General features: G+C 39.4%; 1 protein-coding gene across 4 annotated transcripts in view; it reads right to left on the bottom strand.

Moving 5' to 3' along the window:
* The window catches only part of si:dkey-237h12.3 (teneurin-3), a 143,112-nt gene that overhangs the window by 57,975 nt on the left and 72,373 nt on the right, over window positions 1-12,764 (bottom strand). For all 4 annotated transcript variants that reach the window (XM_044363711.1, XM_044363710.1, XM_044363709.1 and 1 more), the window contains exons 6-8: window positions 6,944-7,069; window positions 5,016-5,230; window positions 751-961 (exon numbers count right to left, since the gene is read on the bottom strand). In XM_044363711.1, coding sequence (XP_044219646.1) covers window positions 751-961; window positions 5,016-5,230; window positions 6,944-7,069 — 552 coding nt within the window. The remainder of the gene's footprint in view (window positions 1-750; window positions 962-5,015; window positions 5,231-6,943; window positions 7,070-12,764) is intronic.

The following is a 12,764-nucleotide window of genomic DNA, read 5'->3' on the forward strand; positions in this document are numbered from 1 at the left end:
CCATTTCCTTGACATATTTTCCTTTCCTCCTGTCGCTCTCTTGCCTCATCCCCCCCCCAAAAAACCCTTGAATGACTGATCATGCCCACACAAGCCATGCAATCTCCTGAGTGTTTACAGCTTAAATCCTCTCTGAGTTGAAGTTAATCTGACATATCCTACAGACAGATCTTGTGTTCATTCAACAGACCATCGCTTATAAAGGGCACCCCCAAAAGACTGGGGCCCTCATTTTGATCGGTGTTAAGAGGGCAAACTTTTTTGTTATTATTCTAGCTGGTATTGTATGTTCCTTGAGCCGTCGTCGGACCCAGGCAATTTTGACCTCAAACGTCGATACCTTCATATTTGTGGGGCCAGATCAATGGAACTCCCCACAGGAAATAGAAAAAGAAAAACATTACATCAACCTTAGTGTTTTTCCTACCTCAAAACCCACAAGGAAATTTCACAGACTTCAGAACGCTGAAGAGGTTGTTAGGAGAGAAGGATCAATGCTGTGCATGGTCTCGTATTATAGTGTTGAACACAATAATCCATTACCCTCCAATGAAAACCTAGATATGCCTCCTAGGTGGCTCAAAGTTTGAAAAGCTCAGCTTGTTTGTGTGGCAGCCAGATTTTTCAAAAACCCCATTGTTTGTTCATGCAGGCGCAGCTGTTTAAGGAAATTAAAGTCTTCCAAACATGTCATTACACATCATTCCAATCATACTCATCAGCCATTGCAGCAGATGTGTGTCCTCGTACCCTGGATGATGGTGTTATAGGACACTGTCTCCACGCTCCGGCCATCATTATAAAACGCCAAGTGCCACACCCCTGAGTCCAGGTACTGGATGAATCCAGCTTGGTGGACAGTGACTGGGTGCTCCAGCCGGGCCCTTGTCTCTGGTTCACTCTGAATCCGATGCTCTTTGGCGATGAGCCGGCTGCCATCCAAGAGCTCCACAAAGTCATACTGCAAAACAACAAGATTCCAGCAGATGCGGATGATTGCTATTTTAATCTCAGTATAATTAAACCATGCAGTTAAGAGGCAAGAGAGTTCAAAAAGTTTGTGTTTTCATCTGTTGGATGCTTTGCATGCAGCTCCTCTAACAGTCTGAGAGGAACTTTTTAAAGTTGAAATGCGAGACACAATCAGAAGAGGTTTGTGCACAGAGCAAATACTCAAGTATAATAAATGTTGATTTTTCAGTGGCAGTTATTTCGAGTTCATAGATGTTGTTCGGAGAGTTGTTTGTATACTGATAGAGCTGATATGGCTCTGGGGCAAATGCTCAAAAATATTCCCAAAAATATATTGTTAACTGATGGATGTTCAGACTCTGGCAGTGTGATTATTATAATCTGTTAAATTAACATTGATAATACACTGTGTGGATGCAGAGACTTAAAATTCAGAGTTAATCGGTGCTGTTATACCTGCACAAAATACAAATAAGATGATAAACTACATAACTATTTTATTTTATTTTAAGACTATTTTTTTCTCTTATTATAATTAAAGTCAAAACATCATTGATACACTCAATAGACAGACAGACAGACAGACAGACAGACAGACAGACAGACAGCTATTAAGGTGTTCATTGATGTGTTTTATTGTTTGTTCTGAATTATATTTAATCAGGACTCCCTGATTAACAACATAGATTCTGATAGGATTATTCTTGTAAAATAGAGTAAATTGAATTGAATATGACATCTACAATCTATTCACAGTAAATACTTCCTTGTTGGCGATGTCAGAATGCTCCACTAGAAGCTGTATGCTGTGTACATAATGAACACAGCATAAAAGTAAATATAACAGTATATATACAGTACCTCAGGGTTATGTTTTTCTTTCCATTACTCTGGGAATGCAGCATAACAGTCTCTACATTTTTTTGCAAACAAACATTGATTTACGGGGTAAACAAGGAGTAACGAGTCATTCCTGCCAAGTGAAAAGAGTAAAGTGGTGCATCTGCTCTCACAGCACCTGCTCAACACCTGAACCTCATTTTGACTGAAGCTGTAGGGTACAGAGCACTGCAGCAGAAAACAGTGTAACACATACCAACAATCCCTAAACAGCCTATAGGATGCAGAGGAGCACAGCAGATGCAGACAGGCAGATCCCTTGACTAAAGCGGTTGTTAGCTACACAGATGTACTGAACCTATATAAGACTCCTGACAGGAACAGAGACTATGGACGTCTTTGAAATGTAATGCATCTGGATTGTAATTCTTTTTTATGTTTGTTTGTTTTAGAATAGGTTGGATTTAAATCGAATGAGGTTGTTTGCAGAGGACTTTGATTTTTGACTGACACACAGTTGAGATATTTAAATTTAAGACACATACATTTTTAAATAGGTATCACATCTTTTTCAGTTGAATTTAATTCATTTTTAAAAAGTAATAGATCAATTTCAACAGATTTTTAAATTTAAATTTATTGTTTTAGTGTGAAGAGAGAGAAGTGGGAAAAATGGGAGCAAAGACCTGATTATGGTGCAGATCTGCAAGAGTTTCATAAAATAATGAAAAAAGTGAAAATTACAGAATTTTTGCAGTTTACAAATATCTTTTTTAAAGATTAAAACATGAGATAATGAGCCATGTAAATGTGTTAAGTACCTCTAATACTATAATACATTTTAAAATATGTTTCTTAAAGCTGCATTTTACAAGATTTTTTAATAACATTAAATCAAATAACTGCATTTAATGAGACTTTAAAAAGATAAATGAATAAACTCAAATCCGCAGCTCTAATGAGCTTTTAAGTCCCCATTTCCAGCAGCAGCAGCAAACAGCTGTTTTTACTAAAAAGTCATAATAAACTCACTGTGTGCTACCTGCCTAGCACTAAACGGCAGAAAGAAAAAGCAGCTAGCTGGTAACTTCTAGCTGCTAAAGAGCCAGATATTTTCTCAGGAGTTGTCGGAGACCAAACCAGAGCTAAAAGGAGAGTAAATATTGTACCTACATTCATCAGATGGCCAGAAACACAACTCCAAATGAATGTTGGTGTTGCTCTGTGGCTCAGAAACTATCTGCTAACATTTAGCCAAAACACCTGTATAAGCACTTTGTATGTGTCATCTCATTACTGACTTATTCTGTTCCCTCAAAGCCAAAAATGAATATCAGTATGTGCACAACATTCAGCCACATAGAAACACAATGGCCTTCAAAATGGCTGAAAGAAAGGGACAAGGAAATGCATTAAAACTGGATTTAGTGCTCAGGAATGTGACAAACATGGACCCCAGCAACCATTCAGCTGACTCGCAAACGACAGGAAATAGAGCATTAAGCAAGGGGCAGGTGAAGTCAACACTGTGATTTAAACCCCTTTGAGTAGAGCAGAGGGGCAGGGGAGGGATATTAACCTGGCGGAAGTTGACTTCTTTGTGTTGTAGAAGAAGTAATAAAACAGTTCATCCCACAAGCTCTAAACCTTCTGGCTAAGTGCATACATCTCGATTAGCTGGTGTGAAGCCCCCCCCCCCCCAAACTCGTCTCAATCCAACAATACCAGTGAATAGCAGCTAAGAGACAAAGTGTGGAGAGACCGCCAGATGCCCCCATGGACAGAGGAGGAACGCTCAGAGCCTGTAAATTCTCCAGCCTTTAGATTGAGTGAACTTTGTCTGACACTTGATAACAACTACAAATACCAAAGAAAAACACAACAAAACTTTGTTTTTTCTAATTTGTTTGGTTTGTATCAGCACAGACAGACACTCAATAGCAGATGGAGGAAGTCTATCTTTGAGAAAAGCTGGTGCACTTAATGGTTGCCTTGTCTTCCAAGCTGTGAATACGACGAACAGTCAATATCTCTCATTGGAGTCTTTCATGCTCAGTTAAGTAAATGCATTGATTTGTGCCCCTGGTACCTGGACAGAATGTAATTTAGAGGTGGCCACAATGGACACAGTGTCCAGCATTGACAAGCTTGAGTGTCTGTGCAACAATTGCTTTAGACATAAAAGTAGTGTTTTGTTAATTAGTACCCTTTGGTCTTTGATTTTGTTGGTCTCCCTTTTTTCACCTTGAAAGTGCAATCCAGCTCACCTGTTGTCACTCGCCTCAGACTTTCTTCCATCAAAGAGTGGCCGTAACTGTCTACACTTGAGTGAAGCCCATCTTTACTAAGAGAGAATGTCAAGAAGGTGATGCTAAGAGCTTTCACAGTCAAGTGTGGTGGAAAATAGCCATTGTCTGAGTGCTTCCATCACCATCACCAGATGTCGGACATTTGGATGCCCAGAAATGTCATTCAAGTGACACATCAGACATTTTGGAAACACTTCAGTTTGCAAATGGCAAACATTTAGTGGAAGTGAAAGAATTGCATGCCCACACAAACAAATTGAAGCTGAGAGAAGAAAGCTGAAGCTAAATTGGAGCCCACTTCTAATTTGAAGATGCATACATGTCCAAAATAGTAATAAGGAATCTCATAGGCAGATAAGCAATTTAGATAATATGCATTTGCATTGTTTGATGTTGTTTTTAACTGTATTAAAGCTGAACTAATATTTTTTTTTTATATTAACAAGGGATCAAATGATTATGTGACATGTCAAAGTGGTTGAGACAGTTTGCCACAAGTGATAATTACAGGATAGTGGCAGATTGAGTTTACCTTCATTTCTAAAGATTTTTTGCTTACTTTTGTGATAAAACCATTGAAATATTTATCTGTGACATGCATGAAAAACAAACTGTAGTACTACAGTAGCACAAGCACAGGAGAGTCTTAAAGCCAATGAACTGACTGAGTAATGTCAGTTACGCAGAAATAGCTATCGTAAGTTTGCCAACTTTAACTAAAATTAGCCAAATAAGCTACTGGTCATACCAGCTCAAGTAAGGTTGTAGCTGAAAACGGTGCATTGCATTTCTCATGAATTCAATTTTCCATTTGTAAGAACAATAATATGTTATTTCTTCTTTCAAATGTTACATAGTTGCACTTTAAAAAGAGGCACAAAGGAGTCAGTTTACCTGAGTGTGAGATGGTGCAAGACCCTTCCGTCCATAGACTCCAATCAGAGCGTTCTTCTGTACCGAGATGTTAAACTTGAGGAAGCGTGGTTGCTCCATGCTTAGCTGGGAACGCCAGAACACCCCTGGTGGGACACTCTGACCCACTCTCTTCCCTATGTCAACCTGTCCAGTGTCAATGGAGTTGTTTTCCTGATGAAGCACGCTAGTCCTTCCTAGAAGACAGAAACACATCCCCCAACGATATCATGTCAGGTGTTACAGAATTAAAACAGCACGTTTAAGGTGATATGGTATAAATCAATCATCACATTCATGCCATTAGCTAAAACTTTCACACTCACATCTAAAATGTAATATTGGTTTCAGTGTCAGTCTTTGATCTCTGGATATCAGTACATGCTGAATCCTATCTTTTGCTTTCCTGTATAATATTATTCCTTTATTCAAGCGGAGATGTAACAATAAGGTAGTCGTATCTTTTCAGTGGCCATGCAACATAGGATTAGAAGTAATGTTTCCTTTTAGCCCATGATGCACTGCTCACCAAAAAAAGGACTGGGTATAATTGGCTTTTTATAAGACTCTAACTGGCTGCATCACCCGCCTTTTCTCTGGTACTGGTGACTCATAGAGTAAGGCATCATATCAGATAAGGTCTAAATGGAATCTGTCAGATATACTGAGCGCTACCTTGCCAGAGCAATAACAGCAAATCAAAACAATTTGGCGAATGATGCCCTTAAACAGTGTCCTAACAGTGCAAAAGATGGGAAGATGGCCGTTTTTAATATGACTCATGCTCACATAAAGAACTAAAGTCTGCAATGTGCTATTACAAGAACTGATTTCATTGTTAAGAAGAAAAATTTGAAAAGTGTTTCTTTAAGCCATCAACGCCTAAAGCTCTACTGTAGAGGGAACACAGCTATGCTCTTTAATTTAGTGTCTCAGTGACTTTTAACTTGTTAGGTGGATGATGCAGCGCTGTCCTAAAACAATAAAAACTCAGCCTTTGCTCTTAAGAAGCGATTCAGTGTGTGGACATGGGTATACTGTAGCTGTGTGTGTATCTATATCTGTTTGCTCCAGACCTCCATTATTTGCATACCTCGGCGTTGTGTGTGTAATGAGGCCATTGCCTGTCACTTTAGCTTCAGTCAAAGTGGAGACTGGAAGCCAAGTTTACCTCTGGGGAGAATAATAGCCGGCTATTGATTGCCTTTAAACAGTCCAAAACCTGCCTCATGCTATCTTAATTAGCAGTACTTATGAGGATTTAAATCTAGCCAAGTTTAAATAATTGAGCTTTTGCCTGGCCTACTCAACTCAATTAATGCTTTCATGGCCATGCATTCTAAATACCGCAGTGTGCTTAGAGATTAATTTGGTGGCTTTTGCTGTAAAGGTGAGCTGAGATGGCCTGCATGCTTGTTGTTGAATACAGAATGGTTCAAGATTATGATTAGGCAGTACAAAGCGGTCGGGAATCAGTCAATTAATATTCAGAAGGTGAAAGATCTCAAAAGGCTGACTGGGCATCAAACACCGAAAATTTCACTCTGTCATTCATGAGGCCAAATGTTTTGCAGTAGCAATTTGTCTTTCTCAACTGTCGCTTGAACCTTCATTTGATTTAATGAATTTGTATTTTTATGACCCTTAAAACTTTTCTTGTCATGTCTGGAGATAAAGACTTAACCCTGAGAGTACAATATATATATATATATATATATATATATATATATTCAAAAAGCCCTACCAAAAGCTTTGACCATCATTTTTAAGTAATAGGTAAACCAACAAAAGTATAGAATATGATTCATCTTGTGTATTAATACTGTAAAGGCTTGTTTGAATGTTAATTGGAAATACATTAATACTAATACTAATACACTAATGCTACTACTCAGTCGTTTTTTTCTCACCGTCAGCAGCCAGAGCTGTCACTATGCTTGACTGAGTGGGCCCTGTCTTCCCAACTCCTCCGTTTTCAAAAGCCGGCTGGTTGTCCAACTCTTGGAGCTGCCAATTGAGGCCGAAAAGGTGCATTGCTGTGAAATACACAAAAAAGCTGTGTGGGCTTGTAGAAATGGATAAACAAATAAGCAAACAGGCGCACAAAAACAATCAAGTCACTTAAGCACAAAAGACCTGTGGGAGAGGACAATGGTTGGATCTAGTGCAAGCAAAAAAAAAAACAAAAACCCAACAGTTTAACTTCAAACATTTCAATTCACATTTTTTTTTTATGGCTACTCTGCCATGGGTGGCTTTTGTGTAAACACAGCAATGATAGAGGCCAGACAAAGTCATTTCAATCGATACGTAGGAACCCTGTTGCTCCAGCATGTTTCCTAGGGGACTGCTGTTCATTAACGTGCCAGAGTGTCTGCACACAAACAGCCACTGTATCAAAGAGAGCAGTGGGCAGAATTTCTATTTTGACACAAAGCTTTCACTACAGACAAGTAGATGACAAACAATGGGAAAGTCTTGAACTCTCCAAGTCTAATACAAAGCAAGAAGGATACAAAGACATAGCGACATGTGTGTGAACAAGTAAAATGGAGGAAATGACAGAGTGAGAGACTTTTAAGAAAGTGTAAGGCAGTGTATTGAGACAGTCAGTCACAGCAGGAGGTGGAAGTGAGAGGGTAAGAAGCTGCAACACTCCTCTGGTTCTCTTACATAACTAAACTGTGTCTGGCTTTCATTCAGCCAACCTGCTTTATTGTCACAGTATTGGATGCAATCAAACTGTGTTCTTGTTGTTTTGGGAAACTGAGGTGCTTCTGTGAGCACAGCGAGAGGGCCAATCTCCTTCAAAGTCACCAGCCAGGAAACATGCTGAGGAAGCATCTTGATTTCCGACCATTTGATCTGCGGGAGGAACTTTTCGCCAACACCCGTCGCTCGCTGTTAAGATGGATATCGACTGCAGCAAATAACTTGAGAGGTTGATGTGGGGCCAGGGAGAATATCAAATGTGAAGGAGACCAAAAGAGTGATGGCACACTAGTACGGACAGTGTATCAATCGGTACTTTGTTAAGAAATAGGGTGTCTTTTGTTTAAAGCCTGCTAATGAATATACTTGGCATCAGCTTAGTGTCAATACACACAGCACTGTCCTTGGTAGATCAAATGAACGCATACAACGTAGCCTTGAAATCTAATCAAATAATGCAGACTTAACATTGAGTGACTATGTTTAGCTACCCGGTACATTCAGCCAACATCACCCTCAGTGTCAAGCTCCATTTCTGTTGCCTGTGAAGCAAACCGGCAACAGAAATGGATGCTGACTGGTCCATCAATATTTTTGACAAGTCTGACTTTTCTAAACACTCTGAATGGACTAGTCTGACAGCGCCCCCCCACCCCCCAATGTGAAAACCTGAGTGATCTGTTAACTTTCATTCCTTTTTTTGTTGCGCATTTATATGTTGCGTCAATGAGATTTCCTATTGCTATTTATAACATGGTGAGCTACAGCTTTGGTCACTATGTCTTCACTGAGATATATTTTTAAAAACTTTTCTGACTCTTTCTCCATCTTCAACCAGATACAGATCATTCTCAGTGCAGATTTGCAAATGCACTGGCAACATGGACATGTTTTGCAGGTTGGCATAATTTTCCAACAATCAGATCATTTGTTACCAATGATCCACGGATCCAAACACACAGTACATTCTCCTTTCTATAGTAAAACTGTAAATATCCTCATATCTAATGTGCTGGTGGCTTTTAACTGAGGAAATACCCCAGAATCCTACAACAACTGTCTGTTGAGCTGTGTCCCATATTGCAAGGATTAACTGAGGACATGCAGCTTTAACCCAAAATGAAACACCCTCTTCATAAGAAAGTGACACCTACTCTGGCAAAATGACTGACAGCATGAAATTAAAGCAAGCAGGTTAAGGTATCACTTAAAGAATAAAAGGTAGTGTAATCTTTTACCGAACAAAACCTGTGTTTACAAAATTTGCATGAAGTATTTTGGAAAATGAACCCTTTTCATGTTCAGAGAAAAATCGCTTTTGAAGGTGACAAGAAGACAGGAAAAGGAGATGTGACAAACAGTACATTCACACACAAGGGGTTGTTGCCTCTTAGCTTAAGAACATGTAATGTGCTTTTTCAAATTTTGTTTTTCAACCTTAAAAATAAATGAGACTTGCCTTGATACAAGTCTCACTGTCTGAGAAAACACCTCGACAGGCTTGGCTCCTGATTTTACACTCTCCTTCACTTAACATGATCAGTCTAGAGACACTCCACAGCAAACACACAGTGCATTCCTGTCTCCCAGTATCACTGACTTTCCAACAGAAAGGAAATTGCATGTGGCGGTGGGCTCTTGTGTATCACACGCGCCACAGAACCACCAAGATCTGTCCCCTCTTCACTGCTCTTAGCACACCAGGGCCTGAATACCCACTTACCTCATCAACAAATTGCTTTGAGGTGAATAACCCTCAGTTTATGAATTTGCATAAGTTATTCCTGTAACCTAGGCCAGTTCAATTAATATGTACGGGCCGTGAGGAAGAAGCTGGAAAACCTAGCCTTTAATCTTTGATGTGCCTTGTGGAAGACCTCCAATGATGATGAATAGGAGGTTGAATTTACAAGTTCACAACATGTTTGTTTGAGCTCTGACGCCCACATGGTCTTGAGTGCACAGAAGTACAAACACTTCTGCACCAGAAAATGTAACATGAGCCCCAGAAAATCCTCCTGGCTGCTCTCACAGCAAATTCTCCAATCTTGTTCATGTGATTCTTGGTGGTGGTGTTACCAGGAAAATACAATGCTGATTACGGTGTAGATGTAAGCTGTTTCTCTTCCTTATAGGTCAAATTAATAATAATTTTCAGATAAGCAACCTAGGGCATTAGAAAACATAAATGAGTATAAAACCTTTAAAGTGTTTCCTGTTAAAATATGCAGATGACACCATGCTGATGGCCATCGTCACCAAGAATAATTAGTCCATTTAACAGAGAGAGGTGGCCCATCTGGAGTCACGGTGTGCCAACAACAACTTGGAGCTGAACAGCCTCAAAATTATTGAGATAAACATTGTTTTATGCTGGAACCTGCCTGAGGGACCCCTCCAAATAAGCTGCACGGCTCAGAGTATGGCTGAGATGTTGCTGTTCTCATGGATAGTGTCGCCAAAAAACCTCAAATGGATTGACAACATCTATACCACAAGATCGAACAAGACAGGATTTGTTTTTCTTGTCCTGCGACAAGCTTGAAAAAGCTCAGTGTGTGTTAGTCTCTAGATTTTCTTATTAGTATTAATATCAGATAAGTGATCTTGAGTGGAGCCACCTGTACCATCCACTTTCCTCTGGCAACAGCATTATTAAAACCAGGAGTTCCCACTCTGTTAACAATTCCACAAGCATCATATATATCTACTAGCATTCAATGAAAAACACATGAATAACCCTAAAAAGATGTTTCTCCATTTCTGATAAGTTTAATTTTAATGATATTACAAACTAGAAATCTGTGAGATGCACTTTTACAAAGCAACTGATGATACAAAATGATTCATGCTTGATTTTAAAGACAGTATTTAGTTGAAGTATTCTCTATATTTGTAAGAGATTCACAGACAGAAAGTCTATTATCTTCTCTTCATAAACATTTTTATCAAACATGAGGACACTGTTAGCATTTGGTTTTGTTTGTGCAGTTTAATTTAAAGTGCATTTCCAAAAAATCCACATGCTGTTTCTGGATCTAATCAGAGCATAAAAGCTGGACTTGATCCTGATTGGCTTCCCTGTTATCTGAACAATCGCTGAAATCCTTCCAATCAGGCCAGTTTGCAGAACTGGAACTGGAAAGCTTCACCTCAGCACGTTTGCCTCATTTGAATAAAAGGAGCTGCTGTTGTCAGTCAGCCAGGGTCCAGTTTTGTGACTGTTCTTTTTGTGAGGATGGAATCCTTGATATTAATTTAATAAATTCTGAATGTATAAAATATTGTGAGGTATATTAGTCTCACGCTGATACAATAAGCTTCAAAAACAGTCGCATTTTAACATAACAGATGCAGATGTGCCTGTATTTGTCTTTTTGCTAATAGGAGTGTGTGAGCTGACAGTAGAACAGTATTAAAGTATGAGTGCAAATTGTAGCTATTTGAGTCATTGCACCTGGCAGGTGAATTGGCGGCTGATGAAAGAGAGAAGTGGTGGAAACACTCTCAGACACCTGAGGCAAGTGGCAAAGGGCTGCATCTGTTTAAAGGTACACTATGCAGGATTTGTCAGTTGGTGTTTGTAAACACACAGCATTCAAAGTCGGCCCCTCCTCCCTGGAGAGCGCGAGAGAGAAAGAGAGAGAGAGAGCAGTGGTGGTTGAGTGAGCTAGAGAGTGAATGAAGAACAAAGCCATGAAATCCGATCAATAAAACCTTATTTTCGGATTGTTTCACAGCGGTTATGTTCTAAAGCACAAATAAACATGCCCACACCTCCGCACAACCCTGTGGGAAGGTGCCGCATTGCCGGATTTTGTGTGAATGCAGAGCTTCTTCTTGTCTGCTGTGGCCTCTCAGCTCTGTGTGTGTGTGTGTGGAGCTCAGGCCTGCCCTCGGTCAAGCGGACACAGAGACTTGCAGCTCTTTATATATCTATGACACAGAGACAGAGAGCAGAGCGGAGCAGAGGAGAGAGACGGAGACAGTGATGTAAGCTGGTCGCTAAGCTATGACTCCTGACCTCATACCCTGCGCACTGTTATTGGCTGGGGGCTACACATCCACTGCCCAAAGGTTGACGCTCAGAAGCTTCCTGAACACAGCAAAATAATAAGAAAATACAGGCAGAGGACAGGGTCTCTGCAGATAAATACAGCGCCACACGTGGGTCAAAAGTAATGATTGAGAGGGATTACTTTTGTATGTGTCAGTGCATTGTTGTTTTTTTTTTTTAGGAAAATCCTGCATAGTATACTTTTAACGCGCACACACACACCAAATCAGCTGAAGCACCGGACACATACCCTGGAATTGGGCCAAAAATATAATTCGCAAACATCTGACAGGTCTACAGTTAAACAAGTTGGAGATTGTTGGGATGAAAAGTTGTAAATGAAACCAATCTGCTAGAACTGTTAGTGACTACAGCTGAACAAGTGACTGACTGTCCCTGCATGTTTTCCCTGTGTAAACTGAGAAGATCTGTCATGAGCTGAAGTACAAATAAAAATAGCAACTGATTCCTACACAGAGAGGAGCAGGTACAGTAAAAAAAAAAAAAAAAAAAAAAAAAAAAATATATATATATATATATATATCACCAGCCAGTTCATTAGGAACACCTGTACAATCTGATGCAATTCAGTGCAACAGCTCTGCCATAAATTCTACTTTTACAACACTTACACATTTTCAGTTTTTGTTGACAATGTCAGAAAGGTGATAATTCTACTTCATGTTTATTATTGATTTTGCCCCCCCTGTGTATGTTATTAGGAACACCATTCAATATAATGCACTGTATTATATTGAATACGTAGTGGGTATCAATAGTAAACATAAAGTAGAATTATAGAATTATCACTTTTCTGACAATGTCAACAAAAACCGAACATGTATAAGCTTCATTTTATGATATCAGATCATGAATGACAACAAGTAACAAAACAGTTAAGTACATAAAGGGATTTTAAATATTGATATTAATATAGCGCATTTATGACCTCTCCTCCAAGA

Source organism: Thunnus albacares, chromosome 10, assembly GCF_914725855.1.
Source record: "Thunnus albacares chromosome 10, fThuAlb1.1, whole genome shotgun sequence".
In the NCBI taxonomy this organism is placed as follows: domain Eukaryota; kingdom Metazoa; phylum Chordata; class Actinopteri; order Scombriformes; family Scombridae; genus Thunnus; species Thunnus albacares.